Source organism: Pelobates fuscus, chromosome 1 (genome assembly GCF_036172605.1).
Source record: "Pelobates fuscus isolate aPelFus1 chromosome 1, aPelFus1.pri, whole genome shotgun sequence".
NCBI lineage: Eukaryota > Metazoa > Chordata > Amphibia > Anura > Pelobatidae > Pelobates > Pelobates fuscus.
Window position 1 is genome coordinate 279,495,396 of NC_086317.1, and position 24,764 is coordinate 279,520,159.

Consider the following 24,764-nt stretch of genomic DNA (forward strand, 5'->3'; position numbering starts at 1 on the left):
ACAGATGAAAATGAAGGAAAGGGGCCTCCGTTAGGAAAAAGGACAAATAAGTCATTTGTTACATGTGAGTTTACAGAGGAAGTGGTTCTATTTCAACTGTCAAAAGTAAAAAAAGTAAATACAAAAAAGTAAACGGGACCTGATGGAATACACCGAAAGTTATTAAAAGAACTTAGTGGTGTACTGGCAAAACCATTAACCATTACCAGATTTATTTAACCAATCATTGTTAACAGGAGTAGTCCCAGAAGATTGGAAATTAGTGAATGTTGTGCCCATTTACAAGAAAGGTAGTAGGGAGGAGCCGGGCAGCCATAGGCCAGTAAGCCTTACTTTAGGAGTGGGGAAAGTAATGGAAATCATGTTAAAGGATAGGATTGTTGAACATCTAAAATCACATGGATTTCAAGATCAGAGACAACATGGGTTTACTTCAGGGAGATCATGCCAAACTAATCTTATTGATTTTTTTGATTGAGTAACTAAATTTATAGATCAGGGTGGTGCAGTAGACATTGCTTACCTAGATTTCAGGAAGGCTTTTGACTCTTGCACATAGACGGCTATCAATAAACTGCAATTTTTAAGTTTGGATTCCAATATTGTTGAATGGGTAAGGCAGTGGCTGAGTGACAGGCAACATAGGGTTGTAGTCAATGGAGTATATTTAAATCATGGTCTTGTTACCAGGGGGTACCTCAATGATCTGTACTTGGACCCATTCTCTTTAGTATTTTATTAGTGATATTGCAGAAGGTCTTGATGGTAAGGTATGTCTTTTTGCTGGTGATACTAAGGTATGCAACAGGATTGATGTTCCAGGAGGGATAAACCAAATGGCAAATGATTTAGGTAAACTAGAAAAATGGTCAGAGCTGTGGCAACTTACATTTAATGTGGATAAGTGTAAGAGAGTGCATCTTGGACGTAAAAACGCAATGGCCAAAGTACAGAATATTTGATAGTCATAACCTCCACATATGAGGAAAGGGATTTAGGGGTAATTTTTTCTGATAACTTAAAGGTAGGCAGACAATGTAATAGAGCAGCATGAATTGCTAACAGAATGCTTGGTTGTATAGGAAGAGTCATTAGCAGTAGAAAGAGGGAAGTGCTCATGCCATTGTACAGAACACTGGTGAGACCTCACTTGGGGTATTGTACGCAGTACTGGAGACTGTATCTTCAGAAGGATATTGATACTTTAGAGAGAATTCAGAGAAGGGCTACTAATCTGGTTCATGGATTACAGGATAAAAGTTACAAGGAAAGGTTAAAGGATCTTAACATGTATAGCTTGGAGGAAAGACGAGACTGGGGGATATGATACACATTTAAATACATAAAGGGAATCAACACAGTAAAGGAGGAGACTATATTTAAAAGAAGAAAAACTACCACAACAAGAGGACATAGTCTTAAATTAGAGGGACAAAGGTTTATCAGTAAGGATTACTTTAGTGAGAGGGTAGTGTATGCATGGAATGGCCTTCCAGCTGAAGTGGCAGAGGTTAACACAGTAAAGGAGTTTAAGCATGCGTGGGATAGGCATAAGGCTATCCTAACTATAAAATATGGCCAGGGACTAATGAAAGTATTTCGATAATTGAGCAGGCTAGATGGGCTGAATAGTTCTTATCTGTCGTCACACTCTATGTTTCTATGTGGAAAAAAATTATGAGCATTAATGGGAATTTTTTTCCCTCCCCATTTTTTACTTTTTCACACCAAATTACCGTATTTTTCGCTCCATAAGACGCACTTTTTTTTCCCCTCAAAAGAGATGAAGTCTATGGGGAGCGGGGGGAGAGAGATGAAGTCTATGGGGAGGGGGGGCAGAGAGATGAAGTCTATGGGGAGGGGGGGCAGAGAGATGAAGTCTATGGGGAGGGGGGGCAGAGAGATGAAGTCTATGGGGAGGGGGGGCAGAGAGATGAAGTCTATGGGGAGGGGGGGCAGAGAGATGAAGTCTATGGGGAGGGGGGGCAGAGAGATGAAGTCTATGGGGAGGGGGGGCAGAGAGATGAAGTCTATGGGGAGGGGGGGCAGAGAGATGAAGTCTATGGGGAGGGGGGGCAGAGAGATGAAGTCTATGGGGAGGGGGGGCAGAGAGATGAAGTCTATGGGGAGGGGGGGGAGAGAGATGAAGTCTATGGGGAGGGGGGGCAGAGAGATGAAGTCTATGGGGAGGGGGGGCAGAGAGATGAAGTCTATGGGGAGGGGGGGCAGAGAGATGAAGTCTATGGGGAGGGGGGGCAGAGAGATGAAGTCTATGGGGAGGGGGGGCAGAGAGATGAAGTCTATGGGGAGGGGGGGGAGAGATGAAGTCTATGGGGAGGGGGGGGAGAGATGAAGTCTATGGGGAGGGGGGGGAGAGATGAAGTCTATGGGGAGGGGGGGGGAGAGATGAAGTCTATGGGGAGGGGGGGGGAGAGATGAAGTCTATGGGGAGGGGGGGGGAGAGATGAAGTCTATGGGGAGGGGGGGGAGAGATGAAGTCTATGGGGAGGGGGGGGAGAGATGAAGTCTATGGGGAGGGGGGGGGAGAGATGAAGTCTATGGGGAGGGGGGGGAGAGATGAAGTCTATGGGGAGGGGGGGGGAGAGATGAAGTCTATGGGGAGGGGGGGGAGATATGAAGTCTATGGGGAGGGGGGGGAGATATGAAGTCTATGGGGAGGGGGGGGGGAGATATGAAGTCTATGGGGAGGGGGGGGGGAGAGATGAAGTCTATGGGGAGGGGGGGGAGAGATGAAGTCTATGGGGAGGGGGGGGGAGAGATGAAGTCTATGGGGAGGGGGGGGGAGAGATGAAGTCTATGGGGAGGGGGGGGGAGAGATGAAGTCTATGGGGAGGGGGGGGGAGAGATGAAGTCTATGGGGAGGGGGGGGGAGAGATGAAGTCTATGGGGAGGGGGGGGGAGAGATGAAGTCTATGGGGAGGGGGGGGGAGAGATGAAGTCTATGGGGAGGGGGGGGGAGAGATGAAGTCTATGGGGAGGGGGGGGGAGAGATGAAGTCTATGGGGAGGGGGGGGGAGAGATGAAGTCTATGGGGAGGGGGGGGGAGAGATGAAGTCTATGGGGAGGGGGGGGGAGAGATGATGTCTATGGGAGAGAGGAGAAGACTATGGGAGGGGGGGACACTATGGGACAGTTTGTTCAGAATATTTTTTTTCTGGGTTTCTTCCTCTAAAAACTAGGTGCGTCTTATGGTGAGGGGCGCGTCTTATGGAGCGAAAAATACGGTATGTGCAAGCTATATTTCTAGAATGTTAAATGAAAGCCCATTCTTTTCTTTAAAAGTTTTTTTTTTAATATATATATATATATATATATATATTATATTATATTTGTGCTCGGAATTTAATACGTAATGGATAGTATCTGTAAGGGCAAAGTTGGTTGTGGTGTGCCGAAACCAACGTACGAGTGGGCCTGTAAATAAAAGAGGGCAAAAGAGAAGTTCATGAAAATACACACTTTATTGCCTTTTTACATAACCAAGTTCCTGAAAGCTTGACGAAGCTCTTTTTCTGGTCGTGGAATATAAGTATGGTATATGGAGCATTTCCATCGCCCCAATCTCTTGATGATGTGAACCGGTGTATTAGTGCTGGAGGCTGAAGAGGCGGCTCCTATGCGAAAGGAGTGCCCAGAGAATGAAGTCGGATTGAAACCCAGTTTAGATAATAGCGTTCTGACGTGATACGTAATTTAGCAGTAGTGAGCGGGTGCCCTTGTATTGATAAGAGCGGAGAGTCTGGTAAGTGTGCGTGAAGGGTTGACCGTAGGTGGTCTAGCGCCTTGACCGGACACCAGGCATTATCAGTAGGGAAGAGAGGAATTACAGTGGGGTGTAGTGAATGGTTGGTTTTAGTTGATGGGATCGAAAGTAGATAGTGATCCTCCACCTTTGTAAGGTGCGATGTTTTTAGGCTGTGCGTAATATCCCCTTGACGAACAACCGTGAACTCTCTCGGTCTGAGAAAACCGTAGAAAGCAAGATAGATAGCCGCTTTGATCACCAGGTTAGTGGCGGGATCAAACGGGGATTCGTCAAGGAGATTGCTAAGTGATCTGAAGATAGGCCCATCTATAGGTTGTCTTGTGATAGTGAGAGGAGCTGAACCCTTTCAATACCTTTTTAATGGGATATGATGACAAGAAGGGGGTGTTGTTAGGGAAATTTGTGAGGCTATGGTGCTGCACCACCCCAGTGAGATAAAGTTTTATCGTGTTGTGGGAAAGTTTAAGATGCAAGTGGCAAAAAGAGGCAAAAGCCACCATGGTTTGTATAGAAAGGTCGCCTTGTAAACCGAATTCTGCAGTGAATTTGTTAAATGTGGTAAGTGCCCTATTATAAGAGAGTTGTGAGAGCTGTGTTAGGTGATAGTGCTTGGTGAGTGAGAGTCCTAGCGTGATGCATTAGTGTGCTCAATTCAGGATTAGTTTGTGAAACCGTGGTGTCCTGGATGGCTGGTGGTGAGCCGTAGGGAGTGCCTGAGAGAATACCTGGAATTGAGAGCGAGAAAGAGAGCGTCAGCTGCAGTGTTGTGGATACCCAGGATGTGACAACAAACTAAGTGAACCTGACCGGTTGCTGCTAGCCAGGTCAGCTTGCGAATCAGCCGCATGATGGTCAGGGATGATGAGCGCCCCTTGTTAATGATTTCGCAAGCTGCCGAGTTGTCAGAGTAACATTTAACTGCCTTGCCGGACCAGAGATGACCCCAGGTGTGTGCGGCCGCCACAATGGGATATATTTCAAATAGGGCTGAGGTCTCCCTGAATCCTGGCAAGGCATGCGGGCCAGTGACCCCTAAACCAGTGGTTGCCAAAGATGGCTGCGAAACCAGTGTTGGCTGCAGCGTCTGTGTGAATGATGGGTGAAGAAGTGGAGAGAGGGGGGATAAACATGGAGATACCGTTCCAATCTGCCAAAAACTTCCCCCACATAGCTAAGTCAGCCTTGGCGTGGGGGCCAATGAAACTGGGCACCCATGGAGCATCTGGTACCCCATGGAGCAGGCAAAGGAGCCTGGATATAAAAAACCTTCCGTGCGGGATGATGCGCATGACGAAGTTCAGGGATCCCAGAAGGGACTGGAGTTCCTTCCTGGTGCAAACATCATTCCGCAGGAACATGTCCATCTCCCCTCTCAAGCGGGTCAGTTTGTCATGGGGAAGGCTAGCTCTGAGGGTAACGGAATCTAGCTCTATCCCCAAAAAGGTTAATTTAGTAGTGGGGCCAATTGTTTTAGATGGGGACAAAGGTACTCCAAGTGTGGGAAAAAAGTGCTGTAGTGCGGCTGATAGCGGTGGGTGTTTGTGCCCCTGGCTCTATCAGTAGGAAGTCGTCTAGGTAGTGAATAACTGAGTGACACCTGAGGACGTTCAGAAGCAGCTAGCATAGTGTCTCAGCGAAGATATTGAAAAGTTTGGGGCTGCTTCGAGAACCGAAAGTGAGTCGTGTGGAGAAGTAGTACTTTCCTCGCCATTTAACACCGTGCCAGAGTGAGGGGTGCATGGGTAGTAACTTAAACGCGTTTGTGATGTCTGTTTTGCTGAGCCAGGGGCGATTACCAGAAGAGATGATGACGAGTGAGAATTTGTCTGCTGGAATGAGTGTGTTTATGCTGGGAACAAAAGAGGAGTGCGGTGCCGATAAATCGATAATTAGACGTTTTTTATTGGAATATTTGTGAATTGCGACACCGATTGGGTTAGTGCGCCAGGAGGAAAAAGGTGAGGAGGTGAAAAGCCCGATCATGAAACCATTGGTAATTTCTGAGGAAAGGAGAGTGTCTGTGGAGACTGGGTCTAGACGTGCTGACAGTAGATTAGGACATTCTAGTGTAGGAGGGGATGGCTACTATACCCGTGAGAAACCCCTGTGTAAACCTTGTGGTCAGATATTCCACCAGGTGCCTGCTAGGGTGTGACCCTAAGTAAAAAAACAGGTTGTCGACATTAATGTCGGTTAGTCATTTGTTAGGGGACAACCTGGCCGGACACATGGTCTTAGTATGTGCCCTGAAGCAAATGGAGCAGATGTGCAATAATCTACATGCGCTGAAACTGCAGGAGCCTGCGTTGAAATTATTGCACACCTGCGCCTTGCCTAAAAACGAGATGGGCCTACCCAGCTTGTCACGTAGACCACCCGCTGGTTTGTTGTGAGGGGTGAAAGAGGGATGAGGGGTGGGAGTGGAGGTGGTGGGATCTGCTTCAGAGGGACATACGTCCGCCATGTGGGATGTGGAATTACATATGGCACAAGACAGGGGCCTGAGACCAGCGAAGTGGCGACAGAATAATTCTGTATCCATCTGACACCAGTTAATTCTTACATTGAACTGTTTCAGATGGGTCGCCGCCTTCGCTGATACTGACTTATGGTAGTCGTAGAAAGAAGAGCCCCCATACTTGTTGCCTAGATACACCACCTTGTGAAGGTAGAGGTCTAACTCCTCTCTTCTGTGGGGATACACCGTGCAGATGACGTCACGGTATATCCCGAAAGCTATCACGAACTGGGGAATTGAAAGTTTTTTATTAAGCCTAGGGTCTCTTGTCTTGAGCACTACTGAAATATCCCCGTAATTGTAAGCCTTGTTCTCCAGTATGTCCTGTGAAGCTATAAGCAGAGACACCAGACACACGTCCTTCCCGTCTAGGATTTCTTTCCTGATAGAGTCTGGGACGGAGTGAGCTGGTGACTCAAAAGGAGCTATAGCTGTGACTGGTGTAGGCGAGGGAAGTATGGGGGGGGGGCATGCTGGTACAGCGGGGACAGCCGGGTGGAGACTAGGAGGCACGGGGTATTACCTGGGGAGGCGATGGCGCTCTCCACCTTAGCCTGCTATTAAGGGTCTGTAGGTTGGCCAAGATTGCTGCTAGGGTATCCTGGGTGGCTGTGCCAGTGCTTGGTGGCTGTCCTTGAGAGCTAGTGCTTGGCCTAGGCTCAGGGGCTTGGTAGGTAAGCAGCCTGTAAAGTTCTGCCTTTCTAGCTGTGGCTGGAAAGGGGATTCCCCTGAGCCTAAGTTCGGCCGTAATTTTAGGAATAGTCCATGCTCTCAAGGACGTGGGAGTTGAAGGGGTGAGAGATTTGCCTGGAGACTCTGGTCTGGTTGGTGTGAACGGTATCTCTTCTGGTAGTTCTTCGATGGGGATTGGTTCTTGGGACATTCTAAAAGAAATGATTTTGTGAATGAGGTATTAGAAGGGGAGTAAGGAAACGTGGGGGGTTGGGGGGTTTATGAGAGATTGTATTTATCAGAAGAACTGGACTGTAATGCTAGTGCCGAAGCAAAAAACTTAACTGTGAGATTTTTGGTAGGTGAGGCCCTGCTAATGCCAAGTGGCGGTGAGAGGCTCTACCTATGATTTGGCTTAGGAAATTGAGGCCACAGACGTGGTGGCAGGGTGTTGGCCTCTCGGTGACTGGAAAGAGAATTCAAAACGTGTGGCCGTGACAGTTGAGGCCCTGACTAAAGCCCTGTAGTAGGGCGGGCGAGGCGGATAACTGATTTGGGCGTGGGGCCGTACCTCCGTGTTGAGGTGGGAGATGGCCTCGTGGGACCGGATTTTCTAATAGGGTGAGCTAAGGCGGTAGCCTAGACCCAGTAGCCAGTTCAATTGTATACTTAAGGTTGACTGTAAAATTCAGGTGAAATATGTGGATACTAACCTTGAAAGGTTGTAAATGATAACTGGAACCTTCTAATATTTTTTAATGTGGCGAGTTTTGTCTGCTGCTGCTCTTGAAGAAGAAGCCTGAGGAATAAGACAGATGTTGATGTATTTATGCGTATTGTGGTGACGTATGGTTTGTAGTGAGGGTTGGCTGTTAGGAGCGCAACGTGAGATCCTGAATTGAGGGATCTGAAAGGTTTAGTATAGGTTTGGGATGAGTTTGCATTAAAGAGAAAGGCTGATTGAGGCCTTGGGGTAGTGATTGCCGTACGTGAGTAAGGACGTAAGTACCTGGTGGTATGCCTGAGTACCGGATCAGGTAGGTTGGATGTTTTCCTTGGCCTGATGGCAGTATGACCGTAGGCCTGGGTAGAGAAATTGTAAAGAATTAACATACCGTGGGCGTAAGACCGTGAGTCAATCTTAAGGAAACCGAGACCGCGTAAGGTCTTGTATAGAAAGGTCTTGACAGAGTGGGGAACTATACCTTGAATGAAGTACGACACTCGTGATGAGCGTAACTGGTTTAATGTGTAGAAACCGGTGGAGGCCTAGAATAATACTGGAGCTAAGGATTAACCAATGAATATTTCAATAGTTAACGACAGATGTGACCGTATGTAATAAATACCAACATGTCTTGCTGTGACAAGTCTAGATAGTTTAATTGAATTTTGAGGCCTAGACCTAGATGAAACCAAAGTGAGAAAAATACTATACCTGTTCCTGTAATAAAAGAATTTGAAATAACAACTTTTGAGCAGGAATGCAAGAAACCGATGCAATCTGTAAAGCCAAAGACATGTGACAGAGGCAAGAATAAATGACTGCGTGATTTTAAGTAGAAGATGTAGTACAGATGTGGATTTAACGGAATTACCCTAGAAGATCGTGTTTTAATAAATTAATATCTGTATGTAGGGTCTGAATAGGGTTGGTGTATAGTTAGAAAAACTTGTTTATTTATATTGGTGACATGAGAAGTCTATAAGAATTAATAAAATGGATATTAAGACGTAGGTTACTAGTTAATTAGGTGTAGGAAAAAGAACCATATCTTATAAATAATAGTTGAGATTTAAATGTTTTAGATATATCAAACCGGCCAACACAGTTTAAGAAAGAGACTGGAAGTTAGACCGGATTGTATAACCAATACTGACATGTAGGTATCAGCAGTTAAACTGACCGAACAGGGAATATGCGTTTATATTTAGAATTCGTGTAAATGAAATTCATGAATTAATTTAGCATGGTTTAACAGAATTAACCGTAATAGGGATTTGTACCGTGCGTTCGTTTAAACCGTACAAATAGATCGGTACTGAATGAGAAAATAGCGAGGGGTGAATAGGATTATCGTCTAATGTTAAGGATGCACGGACGGGTAAGTAGGTAAGTACGAGGTTCGTGCATAAGCCCGAACGGTAACATAAAAATACAACGATTTATAGGAGTGTTATACTTATACATAGTTCGGTAGTTTTCTGTACGAATACATGAACGATGCGCAAGTGTGACAGGCGTTCGTCCATTTTGGCACGAACGCTAAATACATTTAAAAGAGCATGGATACGTGTAAAGAAGATAGAGGGAGCCTACCCCTACGTTTTTAGGCCCAAACGGAGGGAAATAGCCGAACGCTATTTCCCTCACTTAGCTTACGTGAGCGTGCCGGTCTCGTGACCGGAAGCCGGGTACCGCGACCGGGAGGAAAAAAACGCGCAACGGGGCTTCGGAACGGACGGAGGAAAGCGCTGAACCTCTTGCTGCAGGAGACTGAAGCTGATCTGGCGGGAAGCTCGGACCGGAAGTGCTGGTTGCTATGGGGATAGACAATCAGCTGAATGGCAGAGGTGAGTAGGGGCTGGGAGTTTAAGTAGGGGACTTATTCCTCCCACAAATTCAGGCCTAATGGCCTTTCAACACACACACACACACATATATATATATATATATATATATATATATATAATTTTTTTTAAATGTATTTATTTATTTAAAATATGTATGGAGACACTTGAAGAGAAACCCTTAAATTATGGTGGAGCAAACCCATAGCTCAAATTAAAGGTTTTGTTTTGGTTCAGAACGTGGACAATTGGCTCTGTACTTAAGGGGTTGATTTTTATTTCTAGCAAATAATTATTTAAAAAAAAAATAAAAAATTTTAAACTAAAACTATGCAAAATGCATGCAATATAGTCGTCTTGTGCACTATTGTTTGGTGGCTATATTCATGAACTCTTTTAGTGCATCTCTGTACCTTTACCATTGCCCAGTCGTCTGTAGTCTCTTTGGCTGAAAGTATCACTTACTTGCTGAGACCGTGCAGAATTTAAAGACCTGAAACTATCAAAGACTGCGTGTTTAAGATGACCTGTGATTGCGTATGCAATCAGGATTGGTGATCAAACACTATTTCTTGATTGCCTTCATGGGGTTTGGTTGGGTAAGCTGTGCTTTCGACTCAAGTGGGCTTAAAGATGGCTGTCCTCATGGAGCATGAGGAATACAGAAGCTATATATAAAACAAGTAATATTTTATTATAGTTGATATAAAAAACAAGTTTCCATCTTAACTTGTTTTTTATATCAACTATAATAAGATATTATAGTGTCTTTTTAACAGTAAATAAACATAAACTGAAGCATTTGGCACATAGTTTAATTACCGCATTTAATTTAAATGTGGTTGTAAATTATGCTTTATGTTTTTAAAAAAAAAAAAAAAAAAAAAAAAAAAGGTTTTTGTCTCCTTCTGGGGTCTTTGCATATTTTGCAAATATTGTTGCTTGGTGTGTGTTGGCCAGGGGGTGTAGGGGAAGTATTACTTACCTGAAGCTGTCCATCATTGCCACCTCCACCATCTTCATTCGTTGGATCCAGTTTAGTTCCTGGCTCTTTGTCTGCATTTAGCCCATATAATCCATGAGAGTTCAACACTGATCTCTATGGAGGATCCCGCAGGAGGGCACTAGTGACAGCTGGGGAATTGACAGAACTTGTTGAAGGTAGCTACGCCTTTTTTCAAGCTTACGAACAATGCATAAGATATCTTTTGACTGTGTTGGAATTTCAGTGATGTTGCAACACAGTCATCATGATTATTTCATCAAGATTTAGAAAGTTCTGCAGTGATATGTTTGAGAATAAAAGTGGAATATCCTCCTTTTATGATTGCAGCAAAGCAGTGCATTGAGAAGAGTCTGTTGCTGCTCAAGTTTTTACTCACAAGACCCAGACTGCCACCCGATTGTTGCTACCCATCATATGACGGCCGAGAAATTCGAAGGAAAAGTTCTATTGTTGAAGCGGATTTTCAAGCTGCATGTGCTTCTCCTGATAGTCCGCAGCCTGCACAGGGAAAGTTTCAAGTGCCTGATGCTGGCTCTCACAGAAAGCCAGAGTCTGAACCTTTTTGGTTCCAAGAAACACCGGGACCTTTGCAAAGTAAAAGCTCTGAAAAAGTAGAGGAGTCAACATCTCCCCCACCTACCCCAACACGTAAAGCTCCATTTAATAGAGCAAGACTTCGACTGCTCTCATTTCGCTCTATGGAGGAGTCCAAAGTGTTGCCAACTGTAAAAGAAAAGTATCCCATTCTAAAGAACATCTTAGACTTTGTAAAAGATACGACAATTTCCCATGAAAGGTAAACATGGCAAAGGTTCTTTTTTTTTTTTTTAGTTATTTTTAGACTTAAATTCATTTAGCAAAATGTATTATCTCGAGATGATCACATCACATCACTCATTGATGCATAAATGAGATTTAATTATCCTTTTTATAAAGAACTTAAAGTAGACGTGCCAGCTATAATCTAAAATTGAGATAATGTAGGTGTTTTAAGTAGAAATGTTGAATAATGAGTGGTGCACAATTAAAGCAATTTTCGTTATGAAAGTTTTGGCACATGGTATTTTTTTTATATCACTTTATCAAGTTTTGCTAAAGAAACAAAAAATGTTCTGAAATATCTCCTAAAAATAAAGGACAAAATGAAATGATTAAAAAAAGGAGGTGAATGGAATAAGATGAATTTCGGGTGCTTGACTACTAGTACAAGGAAAATATACTTTATCAATCTGTACTGTTGTTCTCCAGGGAAATGCAAAAAGCACTAACCGATAACAATCAGTGGAGATCATAGTTAACAGCGACTTATCCTTGGTGACCTAGTTATAGCTACACGTAATAAAATGCTTTTTTGTTTAGTTAAATGTTTTTCTATTGACCAGATTTACTTGGGATGTAATGTAAACTGTTTCTTTCCTTGTACTGAATAGCATTTTACAGGTCATTTCCCTGCGTAAATCGCAAGCTGAAAGCATTCTCAAAGTGCTTACAATAATCCAGGAGTGTTTAGGGACATTAGGACAGCCTCACATCTTCCAGCCTTCCTCTGTTCTCTTTCTATTAGAGCTGCTTGCGTGTCAGAATGACTTCACAAAGTAAGTTTGAGAAAGATTTACAGTATAAAGAATTGAATCCATTTGTTTTATCAGTTCACTATTGTGGCACCGTGTGTGTGGGGGGTGGAGGGGGGAGCCTAGAAAATAATAGGGATTACAGATTGTATTCCTGATGCTATAATGTTCCTTTAAATAGGAAGAATGCTGTAATTGCACAATTAAATGTCACATGTGCATGCCTATGCAGTGCATCTCCCAAAGAGGTCAGGCATATTAGTCATAAGTAAAGCAAAATGCTGTCTACCCAACTTGGACCTTAAAGAGCACACACTAGTACGGAATGCCTGCTTTTTTATAGTTAGAGATGATTTTTATGATGTTCACATTGACAACCACTGCTTTGGAAAGACTCACACATTTTTGCTTCATTTGATATTATTTATGAATATACCACACTTGTCTAAGCATATTTTAATCTACACACATATCCACTCATATTTTGCTCTGATATTGGTCAGATGTTGGTCCTGTGGCAGTTCTAATTTATCTTAATCTTTTTAGCTATTTTGGACACTTGGAAGGCTGTGGCGTTCGTCTACACAATGAAGTTCGAGAGTCCTACTATAGACTTGTTGCACTCCTTGTTAACGCTGCAAAAAGTTTCAACAGCCTTAATGACAGGTATGTCTTGTAAATAAAATAAAAAAATTAGCCCTTTAACTAGCCGTGGTTAGATGTATCCCTAGTCCATATAAGGGGTTAAATGTTAACTGACTGACACATGCATTGCATGCGGTCTGATTCTGAGCAAGTAACCATATGATAATCTTTGGATGCATCCATCTTTTTCAGGTCATTGCTTCCTGCTTTGTCATGTGTACAGACTGCACTTTTACACATGTTGGACATGAGCTGGGAACCACAGGATCTTTCCTTCTTTGTCAGCATTGGCCTTCCTGATTTTCTGTTAACTATGTCACAGGAGAATATAAGCACCCATGACAGTGTTGTAAGGTAGGTAACAATTTAAATTTGACTTTGACACACACCACTTTTTTTTTCTCTTGTCAATTAAACTTTATTACAGAAAATGCACCTTAAAGGAGAACTGTAAACAAACTTCAATTATCATTTTTTTTTTAAATGGTGTTTTTAATGATGCGTATATTGTTTTCAGAGAGAAGTTCACTTTTTTTTAATCTGACTGAGCAGCCATATTGCCAAACTTCTGATCAGCTTAACTTTAATTTGAGATTTTCTCAAAAATAAATGTACACAATCTAAAAATAAATCATTGTTTCATTCAAATGTATTTTCTGAAAAATGAGTAGTGAAAATTTGACAGTTGTCCCTTAACAAAGCAGTTACAGTATATATAATTATGTGATAATGTTCCCATTTGATTTTTTACAACATTCAGCTTAACAGGACACAACAAGCACCAAAACCACTTTAGCTTAATTAAGCAGTTTTGGTGTATTGATCATACCCCTGCAGTATCACTGCTCAATTATCTGCCATTTACTAGTTAAATCACTTTGTTTATACAGCCATAGTCATACCACTCCTGCATATTATTTACGCAGACTTCCTGTAAAGAATCCTAGATTGTTTTATTTAGTTCACTATTGTGGCACGGGAGAGTCAGGGAGAGTCAGGTTCAGCTGTAAAAAGAGCAGAGTAATATTCCCAAATAATCCCCTTCCAAGAACGAGACGAGGCTACGTTTTGAAGGGTCAAGAAGAACTGAGGTGCTGGCACACCCAGCCTGGTTTTTATTACGGTTGTGCACATACAGAACACACCCAGGGGGAGGCATAAAATAACCAATCAAATAACAGTACAACCCACACATCCCCTCCCCTCACTTAAGCAGTTAACATAATTATTACAGACAGTAAAAATACAGTTTTTACACATACACTGTAACTTTAAAACCATACATTCAATCTCCATAAATATTTAAACTCCGCATACATCAAACATAAACACTTCCAAAAATCAGCCAAATCCCTCCAGCGGATCAAAAGTTATATGGAAGTCCTTTATGACCGACCGCAAGCACAATTTCCTGCCCAAAACGGTTCCATAGATTTGGGCTGTGCGGTCGGTCAATTTCATGCAGAAAAACGACTAAGTCCCACCTTCGAACGGGACTTAGTCTCTGGAGCTGCAAGTTCAGTATGGAAGAAGGTACGGGTCAGCGGTGTTCGTGTATTTGCGCATCCGATTTTAGTTCCACAGAATCTTTAGCATACACCGCTGACCGCGTTCGAATGAACAAAGATGGCTGCCGCCACGTGTTCGACTGTCGAATGGCGGCCACCCAGCGGTCAGCAATTAAACTGCAGTAACCTCACAGCCTGGGAGGTAAATTGCCTGCACATTTTAACTTCTGGGTGGTCCGCCTATGTGGTACTTGGTTCAGTAAGCCTCATTTACTGAACCAAGTGGGAGAAAGCCAGGAACAAGTTATTTTATAGGTCTGGGGACATAGTCTTAAAGGGACATTGTTCACCAAAGTTACAAGATGTCCCCAGACGGTTCTTAAAGGGCCATACACACCCAATAAAAGTTCATAAGTTTTCAGGGGCACAATCTTCCAGGGCCATAGTCATGAGGAAGGAGGCTGGCAAACGGCTTCTCCACAATCCAGGGAAGCAGGGCAATTTATAATTTAAAGGGACAGTTACAAATAGCGATTTGTAACAGAGAGGGACATTATAAGCGTTAGGAAGATTGTATTCCTGATGCTATAATGTTCCTTTAAGTAGGAAGACACTGTAATTGCACAATTAAATGTCACATGTGCATGCCTATGCAGTGGGTCTCCCATTCACTTTCTGTTTAATCTAGAATTCTTATATCCTGCTCTTTTAATAGATCTTTAGACCCTGCATGTGTGTGATTAAAGTTCAATTTTATAGAGTAAACTTTTAAAACAAGTAAACATCTGATTATAAATGAAACAATTTTTCCTGCGGGCTATGTGAGTCACAGTCAGGGGAGGACTGCATAAACAGAAACAAAAGTGATTAAAGGGACACTATAGTCACCTGAACAACTACAGCTTAATGTAGTTGTTCAGGTATGATCTATAGCTCCCTGCAGGCAATCTAATGTAAACACTGTATTTTCAGAGAAAATACAGTGTTTACATTGATTGATAGGAATACCTCCACTGGCCGTCACTCAGACGGCCACCAGTGGGACTTCCTATCATGCAGGGGACTAAAAAGGCCATGTACACGTCAGACGGAACCAGGTGAGTTAAAACTGCTGCCTGTAGAGTCCCTTTAAACTCCTAAATGGCAGAGAATTGAGCAGTCAGACTGCAGGGGCATGATCTATACACTAAAACTGCTTCATTCAACAGTTGTTTTGGTGCCTATTGAATCCATTTAAAAAGATGAAATGCATAGATTTAAAAAATAAATACCGGTAAATGAAAATAAAAAACTTCAACCCAAAAAACCTGGCCATACAGATACCTGTGGTTGTTTTGTGTTTTTGTGGGTTGGACTCAAAATTCGTAGTGGCAATCATGACACTTGTCATGCCATATTTTAGCTGGGAATGGCTTGTTCTCAATCAAATGATGCTAATAAAGAGCATTTGATTGGTGTAGTGCAGCAATTCGCTTGTGCAATACTTTCCTGTGGGGAAATATTCGATTAGCGGAGATCATCAGCATACATGTTCTCAGCCAATGAGGTGGGGCGACCTTAGAAGACCAGCATGCACAGGAATGTAAAGTAAATAATTTTTAACCCTTGCAAGGGGGGCAAATAATCCAACTAGTGAGGAGAAGACTTTAGTGTTCCTTTAAGATGCTGAATGTGGCAAAACATGTACTTATTATAAAAAGTATGAAAAACCTAAATTTTATTTTGGCCAAAAGCTTATGGAAATGCTTTATAGTTGTGTTGGCTCTTCAAGTATAGATTAAAAGGGACACTCAAAAACCCTTTAGCTACTACAGCATGCCCCCTTTCCCTTAATTTATAAAAGAGAAATCAACATTCTTATTAATAAGATCATCTAAGTAGTCCATCAGACACCCGGGGGACATTTTTGTCCTCATTTGCTTTGCGCATTTGTGCAAAACAGAAGTGAAGGCTTTGTTTCATACATACCATTGCCAGTGCTTAGTGATGGCATGTAGTGTATTAGATTTGCCCAAATTTGCCTCTACAGAGGATCTCTAGGGGGTGGAGCGGAGCTGCAACACATGGATTATCTTGCTGCTGGTTTAGCAGTAAGTAACTTATTATTTTTTTTTTTTTTTAAATATAATAACATCTTTTGTAATGACTCTGGTATTGTCATATACTAGCTAATCCACGTTAGACTTATCTGAATAAATGCCTATAATGTAACATCTAATAAATATGTATCCGTATTGAATACTGACACAGTGTCTTAATTTCTTTGCAAAACTCTTGAGTTTTCTCTACCTTAAAAGGCTTTGTCACATGCTTTGAAACCATGTCTTGATGTTTATACCATTATTCTGTAAGCGTGGAGCAAAATGGAACAGTTTGCTCTGCCAATAATTCTTGAAAGTCCTTGAAACTTATATAACAATGTCTTGACCTGTGCCATTCTGAGCCAACCATACGCTTTTACTCTGTTTCATATCCATTGCTTATCTAAGTGTATAAATTAAATATATATTCAAATGGAATTAAAAAAGCCTTTATTTCTGGGTGTATTTGAGGGAAAATATTGAAATGAAGTTACATTTATAAGCATATTTTTGTAGACTTTGTATTTCTGTAAAATACTTATTGTAGAGTACTATGGAAAGTAAAGAACATGTAAAAAAAAACAACCTTTATTTACTATTGTCACTGCAGTCAGTGGGAAGAGGAAGAAGAGCGAGCTGTTTACAGGCAGAACCTGTTGTGGTTGGAGGAGTGCAAGGATGGCATGTTTGAAACTTGGTATGATAAGATAGAACAAGCTGAACCAGCTGTAAGGAGAAAGGTAATGTTTTCAAATGGACAGTATCTGTTGTTTACAAGTTATGTACATATTTCAGCTTCCTGCAAAAGGCATAGCTAACTATGGCTTCACAACTATGGGGTTACATCATTCATTAAAGGACCACTATAGGCACCCAGACCACTTCAGCTCAATGCAGTGGTACTGGGTGCCAGGTCCCCCTAGTTTTAACCTTGCAGCTGAAAACATAGCCGTTTCTTAATGCGAAAATCACATTGAACTCACGTTGGACATCCATAGGAATGCATTGAGTAATGCTTTCCTATGGGGCGGTTTGAATGCGCGCACGGCTCTGGCTGAGTATGCGCATTCGGAGCGGACGTCGGCAGTGGGAGGAGAGGTCACCTGCGCCTAGGGAGCCTGGCGCTGGATTAAGGTAATTGGCTGAAGGGGTTTTAACCCCTTCAGCCCCGAAAGGGGGGGACGGACGGACACCTAATAACCCCATCTTGCTATGAAAACGGAAAACGAGTTTGTTTTCCTGGCACTAAATATTCTTTTAATGGTTTGACCCCTATAGGTAAGCCGGGTACAGGGTCCTCTTTGCATCATAACCTGAAGGAACACTATAGTAACAGGAATACAAACATGTATTCCTGTCACTATAACTGTAATGACACTATTTGGGTCCCCTGGCATCCTGTAACCAGTGTAAAAGGTGATTTTACTCCCCTTTATTCCAACGCCGTGCCCTTCTGACGCAGCTAGTCCTGCCCCCTTCCAGCTCCAATTTAAAAGCATTGGAAGGCTATTGCGCATGCGCAGAAAAACGCAGCAGCAGCATCTCCTCATAGAGATATGTTAAATACATTCCTATGAGGAGCGTTCAGTGTCCTGATCCAGAGAGCACCTCTAGTGGAGAGGCCATCTGAGTGACTGTCACTGGAGGTGACCCTAGGGAGCAATGTAACCACTGTTTACATAAAATGTACAGACTGTACATTTACATAAAGGTACAGACTGTAGACACCAGAACAATTACATTAAGCTGTAGTTGTTCTGGTGACTAATATGAAATAGTTGTGTGTGTGTGTGCCCAAAATGTTCCTTTAATCTGAAATGCATTAAATATAAACTGTTCCTGAAGGTCACTATACACCTATTGCTTGCTTATTGCTGAAATTGCCTTTGTTCACAAGGAGTTAACTAAGTGTCTGCTGCTGTGCCTCATTGGGAAGTAGCTTATTATAAAGCTCACTACAAGGCGGATAGCATTCTTAACGTAGCTTTAGAACAATATAGCAGCAACACACTACTTTACTACCTGCATATTACAGTTGTTTCATGTATTCTGTAAAAGTATGAGATGGATGTCATGATCCAAAAAATAAATATCAGTGCATTAACCTGCAGGATATTATTCAAAAAAATTAAAGAACAATAAATCCATGCAAACTGTTGAAAAGTTGGACTTTGAAAGGTCCTGCTTGGGCCTAGCAATTTGATAAATCATGTTTCCTCACATACCCCAGAGTTCCAGCTTGAATTGCAAATGAGCCAAGATAGGCATTGTGTTACAGACTTCACACCCTTAATACCCTTAGCAATGGGCACTATTTTGAACATTATTTTTACCGAATCATAGACATGGATGTATATTATAAATTCCAGACCATGTTAACTTTATTTTAGGACACCTTTAGTCTTATGGTTTGAGAAGACTTATTTGCTTTAAACTCTGGAAACTCATTCATTTTATCAGTCAAGGAGTTAATGATAAAAATAAAACTCCCATTTAATGTGAGATGTGCTTTAAATCACCTTGTAAATGAAGTACATTTTAATATATCTGATGATGTCCTCTTTATATTTTTTTTTTACCCAGATGCACTTGTTCATTGCTCGGTATTGTGACCTGCTGAATGTTGAAATATCTTGTGATGGCTGTGATAAAATTGCACCATGGCACCGCTACAGATGTCTGCAGTGTAATGACATGGATCTTTGTAAATCATGCTTCCTGGGTATGTGTCCTTGAATTTTTTTTAATTTTTTTTTAAAGCAATTCTTACAAATAAAACTTGCTAACATATGTTTGTATCTAGCTGGCCCTTTTGTATTTAGTTATACCTGCTTTTAGTTACATTAATTATTCACTTGCTATTTATGATGCCAAATTGTTTCTTTGCTGATTTTAGGACTTTTTAGTTTTTATTAAAAAAAAAACAAAAACAAAAAAACACTGTATATAGCATTCTAACAATATAAATAAGGCTTTTTTAAATTGCATGGAGGTTCCTCATCAGAAAGTTAGCACTAATCTAAAACTCTCTTTCATATTCTGTAAAAACACACTTGCTGACATACATATCTTAAAAGTAAGAAAAAAGTAGTCCTAAAGGATTATATGATCGTGAATCACCTTTTATAAAATGGAGAGAGCAATGCTGCTGTAACATTTTACAAGTGGAGCAATTAGCAAGGACATTCCACAGATTACTACTCCACTGTAAGGAGTGAATCTGGGATAAAGTTCTAATAGTGGACGCTTGTGTGCATACATTTTAAACCTACTCATTGAGGATTTACATTATTTGAATTCCGAGTTTCTCAGCAGTGGAAACAGATTTAATGAACAGTAACATATAGCATTGGTACAAGTTTTTTTTTTTTTTTTATATATATCTGACTGCAGATCATCTCTGTAGCTCCGAGAAATAAATATTGTTTGCGTGTTTAAAGTTGTGTGTCAGCTCATTTCTGTACATGTAGAACGGAGATTTCATAATCTGTGCTTGCATAGAAATAAAGCATTCTAAGCAGATCTTGAAGATGTACATTATGATCAGGCCTACAAACATGGCAAACCTTTTTGACAGCAATGTGCCTTATGGTCAGTATAATAAAAATAATTTCTCTTTTAAAACAAAAAAAAGTTCATGGGCTTTGCTGATTAAATGGATATTATGTGGGGCTCTTGCAGTTCAAAAGAGTCATCCACACAGAATGTAATATCACCAGACAAATTCCAAGTATATTAATTCACACCGTACTTTGTGTTTCTGCTCCAGGTGGTGTCAAGCCTGAAGGACATGAAGATGATCATGAAATGGTTAATATGGAATTTGCTTGCGACCATTGTCAAGGACTTATTATAGGTTATAGAATCCATTGCAATGTATGTGATGACTTTGATCTATGCTATGGATGCTATGTTGGCATGAGGTACTCTGAGAGGTATGTCAATATGTATCTTATCCAAATACCTAGCCAAAAACAGCATGTTTTAACTCTGGATATGTCTCAAATGGCATCAGTCCATGCTTTAGGTAGTAATTAAAAGAAAGTGACTCAAATGTTCTCATAATTGCGTGGTCAAGTACACCGGCATTATATGGTGTGTATTGGGGTAGCGATATCCATCTGTGACTCAAAAGTTCAATTCTGGCACTACTAAAAATTTTATTCCCCACAGAAACCCTGGAGGGTCCACGTGTGAATTTTACTTACCAGGGGTGAATTTTAATTCATTCACTCATTCTTCAGTTTATGCAGCAGCTCTAAAAATATTTCCATGAATTCTCTGAAAAGAAATACACAAACCAAAACATACAACATTGTCACACCTTAGATTTCCAGTTTTAGTTCTATGGGTTCCACTCACTCCCATGTTAAAGATCAGGACCCGAACTAGTAGTGGAGAAAACCAACAGCATGATTGTGGATATTTTGCATTTTCCACTCCTACTGTACCATTGAGGTGCATGTCTTAATACCAAGTGGATATTTCCATAACTTCACTTTAGTTTTTTCTCCCATACTTATTAAATGTGGTGGTTCCTTGGACAGCCCTATAATTAAGATAGGACTTTTGGATCCCATACACATTTAAAAAGAAATAACATGCACTTACAGGAAAAAACATCATTATGGATTGCACTTCTTTCAGTTAATTCACTGATTGACCAATGTAAACTACTCCTACTGAATTTTTGTCACAGACCACTGTGAGATATGTTGTGAGCAATATGGTTCGGCAATTGAGATCAACAACTTTTCCCTTCCGCTATGTCCTCTGTTATAAGGGAAGCTTACTTAAAATCTGAGCTCTTAAATCAACTATATAAAAGCTGAGTTTTTCCTGTGGACTGCAGTGAAATATGAAAGCTGAAACACAGCTATGAATGGTGTTAATTGTGTGATATTAAAAGATGCTTTTTTTTCCTTCTAGCCATTTGCCCACCCACGATATCACAATTTATCCATCGGTTACAAGCAGAGTCAGTGACAGTCAGCGACTTATTCAGCCTTATATCCACAATTATTCTTGGCTTCTTTTCACTGCTCTGGCTCTCTACTCTTCAGACCTGGCTAGTGAAGGTGAAATAGAAGGGGAAAAGTTGGACTCCACTGTCGTTTCTAGTGCTCAAGTCTTGCAAGCCAGTTGCACGGATCACATTGCCTGCTGTCTGTTAAATGCCCAGAAAGGAAAAGGTAAATGATTTTCTTTGCTCTGAAGGTAATGTGCATTTTCTCTACAAATCCTTTATAAATTAATGTATTCCTAATGGGATTGATCAGTGGAATCTATTCCCATGAATTTGACCATTGTGCATTGGATTGCCCTCAAACAAGCAATATTACATTTTTAATGAACATTTTGGATAGATTATACAATTTAGTACATCCTTATCTTTTAAGTGGGCAGTCATCCAGAATGCTTACCAAAGAGTATGCTCTAAGCCAATGAATGACTGACTGGCAGGAGCAGCACCCAGATTCTGCAGCTCTGCAGCATCCATATATACAACTCTGCTACCATTAGAGAAAGTTCAGCGCTTGTGGGACCCATGTAAGAAACAAACCATTGTTAAATGGATTGCCCCATTAACATGGAACAGCACCAGTATTCTCCTAGGCATATCTAGTGGTTATGCTCAGAATAATCATTTAAGTCCATAGTGTGATAATTTACATGTTTCAAACGTTGTGTGATGACACTGCTACCCTCTTTCAGCTTGGTGGGCAGCCACCATAGCAAACTGTACTGTTGCTGCTTGAATTTTTGTGCTCAGATGAGTGACAGCTGACTGGATAAGAATCCTTTCAGCGGGATTTGCTACTACTGGCAGTAGTAATTGTTTTTAGTATTAGGCCTTCTGGTAGCCTTAGCGCTATTGTTGTTATTTTTACCTCTACCAATAATTGATATAATTTCACAGTAACTTAGAATCAAGGCTGCTGTTTGATGGTAGAGAGCAGTGGAGAGCTTTAAAGACATTTTGACAAGACCAGTAGAAACACTGGGAGAAAATTAACCATGGAGGGGGACAGATCAACAAACGTAACATTTTGAAACATTCAGTGGAGCGTTAAAACACTTGGGCAGGTGTCTCTGATTTTTAATTGTGCTGCCTGGGGAAACTTGAATCTATACATAACCGTAAATAGGCCAAAGCTTACATCTGCATCTAAGATGGAGTTCTGATCCTTGAAAACAGAGCCATCAAATCATTGAAATTACATACAGTAAAAGTTTCATGGTTTTTGTCTCATTGCTGTTTTGTTTCTCTAGAACTCAAGTCATCATCTTTGCTTTCCATGTGGCCAAATGTGGACTCTGGCTCTGAAATTGAAGCGCCCACTATCCGCTCTTCCAGTGATGGCATTCCCGAAAGTGATAAAAATGTCCTTTCAGACAAATCCACAAAGCCTGCAGAGGTCTCTGAAAAAGTTGCTGCTTCAGAAATTGTGAGTTGTTAAACTTTTAAAATGCATAGTAAGTGGAATCTTAAACACATTAGATTCACACATACGCACTGTGCACTCAGCTAATGCAAATCACACACATGCACATTGCACGCAGCCAGCGCACATCACACTTGTGAAATATTTTCACAACACACAAATGAATGATTTGTGTATTTTATTTTAATTTTCAAACTGTTTGACAAGTTGGTATATTTTTGAGACCCCATATTATCATGCCCATTGAAGGAGTTCCAGTGTATGCATGTGCTAGTAAAACAGGGCATATATGGGAGTATCTTGTGAAGATGGCAGGAGTGTTGCAGAAGTAATGGTCTTTTACATGAGTAAGGAAAATATTGCTATCAGAGAAGAGACCCTTTAGGGACACTATAGTCACCAGAACCGTTACAACTTAATGCAAGGGTTTGGGGGGCATACAGCCTGCACGGTCAGCAGTGTAAAGGTTACCTTTTCTGAGATACAGCAGTGTTTACAGTCCTACCCAAGTTCACCTCTTGTGTCTGTCACTTAGTAAGTAAATGCAGATTAAAAAAAAAAAAAAAAAAAATATTTCACATGGGAGAGGGTGTTAATCTAAATAGTTTTTTTTTTTTTACCATTTGAATTTATGCACTTTAAGTTTCACTCCCATTCTATTTAAGTACCTTGAGTTTTTCATGTTATATTTAAATAAAGGCTAATGTGTAACGTTGATTAACATGTTTTTGCCAGGCTTATAACTCTTTTGCTGATTCTTTCAGAGCAAAATTGATGATTCAAAAGATACCATTGCTCCCACCAAAGAGCAGAAGGTAGAGGAGGACTCTGAAAAGACTGTCTCCCCCACCAATTCTGATGAAGACAAGGACTCCGATCTTAATGCAGAACCCTATCTATGTAAGGCAGCATGCTTATTACATGTATATCAGTCTAATGGGATTCTAATGTCTAAAATATAATAATTTGTTTATTATATGTGATTTAATTTTATTTTGGTGGTTTAAAAGTTTTTTTCCCACAAGTCTTTCTTCATTGATTTATTGATTGTTATATAAAAGAAAAAAAGTAAAGAAATTAAAATGTGTGTATGAATTCTAATATGAAATGTTTTACCTCTTCACCATGGCCTCTCTCTGTTATAGTTGCAAGCAATTTGTCTAAACACCAAATTGCAGACAAGGCTGTAATTCCAAGTCCAGACCAAGTCTTTGCAGAATGCTCTCAAGAAAGAATTCTGGGGCTCATATCTGCCATGTTGCCTCCAATGAAATCCGTAAGTATTTCTTTAAATGTTGTTTAATCTTTTTAACGCAAATGTCGCATAGGAGCTACGTGTTATTTTTGTTTTGTTTTTGAGACAATGGTTAATTGCGTTATAGAATGAAATGGAAATGAGTAAACGAGAACATACAATATATTGGTCATCTTCAGGATTATACTTAAATTTCCGCTATGTCTGTCTCATTTTTTCATTATAAAGAAAATTAAACTATAACATGACAGATGGGACCAAGCTGGTATGCCATCGTGTTGCAGGCAAGACATGTCACTGTGTAAAAAGGTTGTTGCACATTTACATGCAAAGCCTAAGTTATCTGCTATCAGTGGTGGGTGTGAAACCCGCAGCTTATTTTGCATGAGTAGGAATAAATGCACGCTCTGCTGGTCTATAATCGTATGAGGCGTATTGAGAGTGCAATATAGACCCGCCTAGGGTTGTAGCGGTAGTCGTGCATTTACTATGTTGTTGGTACATGAGTAAATACCCCCACCTGATGGGCGGTGTAGAATGAGTGAGAGGGAAGTGTTGGTAAAGCTAAGATGGCCCTTTGTGCGTCATCTGATGCTAAGGAGAGTAATGAATAGGGAAGTGTGAAATACGCCTCAGATTAGGCTTCCCCTAACCAAGGGGGTTGGCTGGGGTGGCTGTCATTTTGTATTAACGTGTACGATTAA

The 24,764-nt window shown here is 41.1% G+C and overlaps 1 protein-coding gene across 2 annotated transcripts in view; it reads left to right on the top strand.

Annotated features, from left to right (window-relative positions):
- The window catches only part of ZZEF1 (zinc finger ZZ-type and EF-hand domain containing 1), a 130,672-nt gene that overhangs the window by 75,117 nt on the left and 30,791 nt on the right, over positions 1–24,764 (top strand). For both annotated transcript variants that reach the window (XM_063457428.1, XM_063457429.1), the window contains exons 29-39: positions 10,882–11,350; positions 11,985–12,149; positions 12,672–12,791; positions 12,963–13,124; positions 16,970–17,099; positions 18,943–19,081; positions 20,129–20,294; positions 21,289–21,551; positions 22,633–22,808; positions 23,570–23,705; positions 23,951–24,081. In XM_063457428.1, the coding sequence (XP_063313498.1) occupies positions 10,882–11,350; positions 11,985–12,149; positions 12,672–12,791; positions 12,963–13,124; positions 16,970–17,099; positions 18,943–19,081; positions 20,129–20,294; positions 21,289–21,551; positions 22,633–22,808; positions 23,570–23,705; positions 23,951–24,081 (2,057 nt within the window). The remainder of the gene's footprint in view (positions 1–10,881; positions 11,351–11,984; positions 12,150–12,671; positions 12,792–12,962; positions 13,125–16,969; positions 17,100–18,942; positions 19,082–20,128; positions 20,295–21,288; positions 21,552–22,632; positions 22,809–23,569; positions 23,706–23,950; positions 24,082–24,764) is intronic.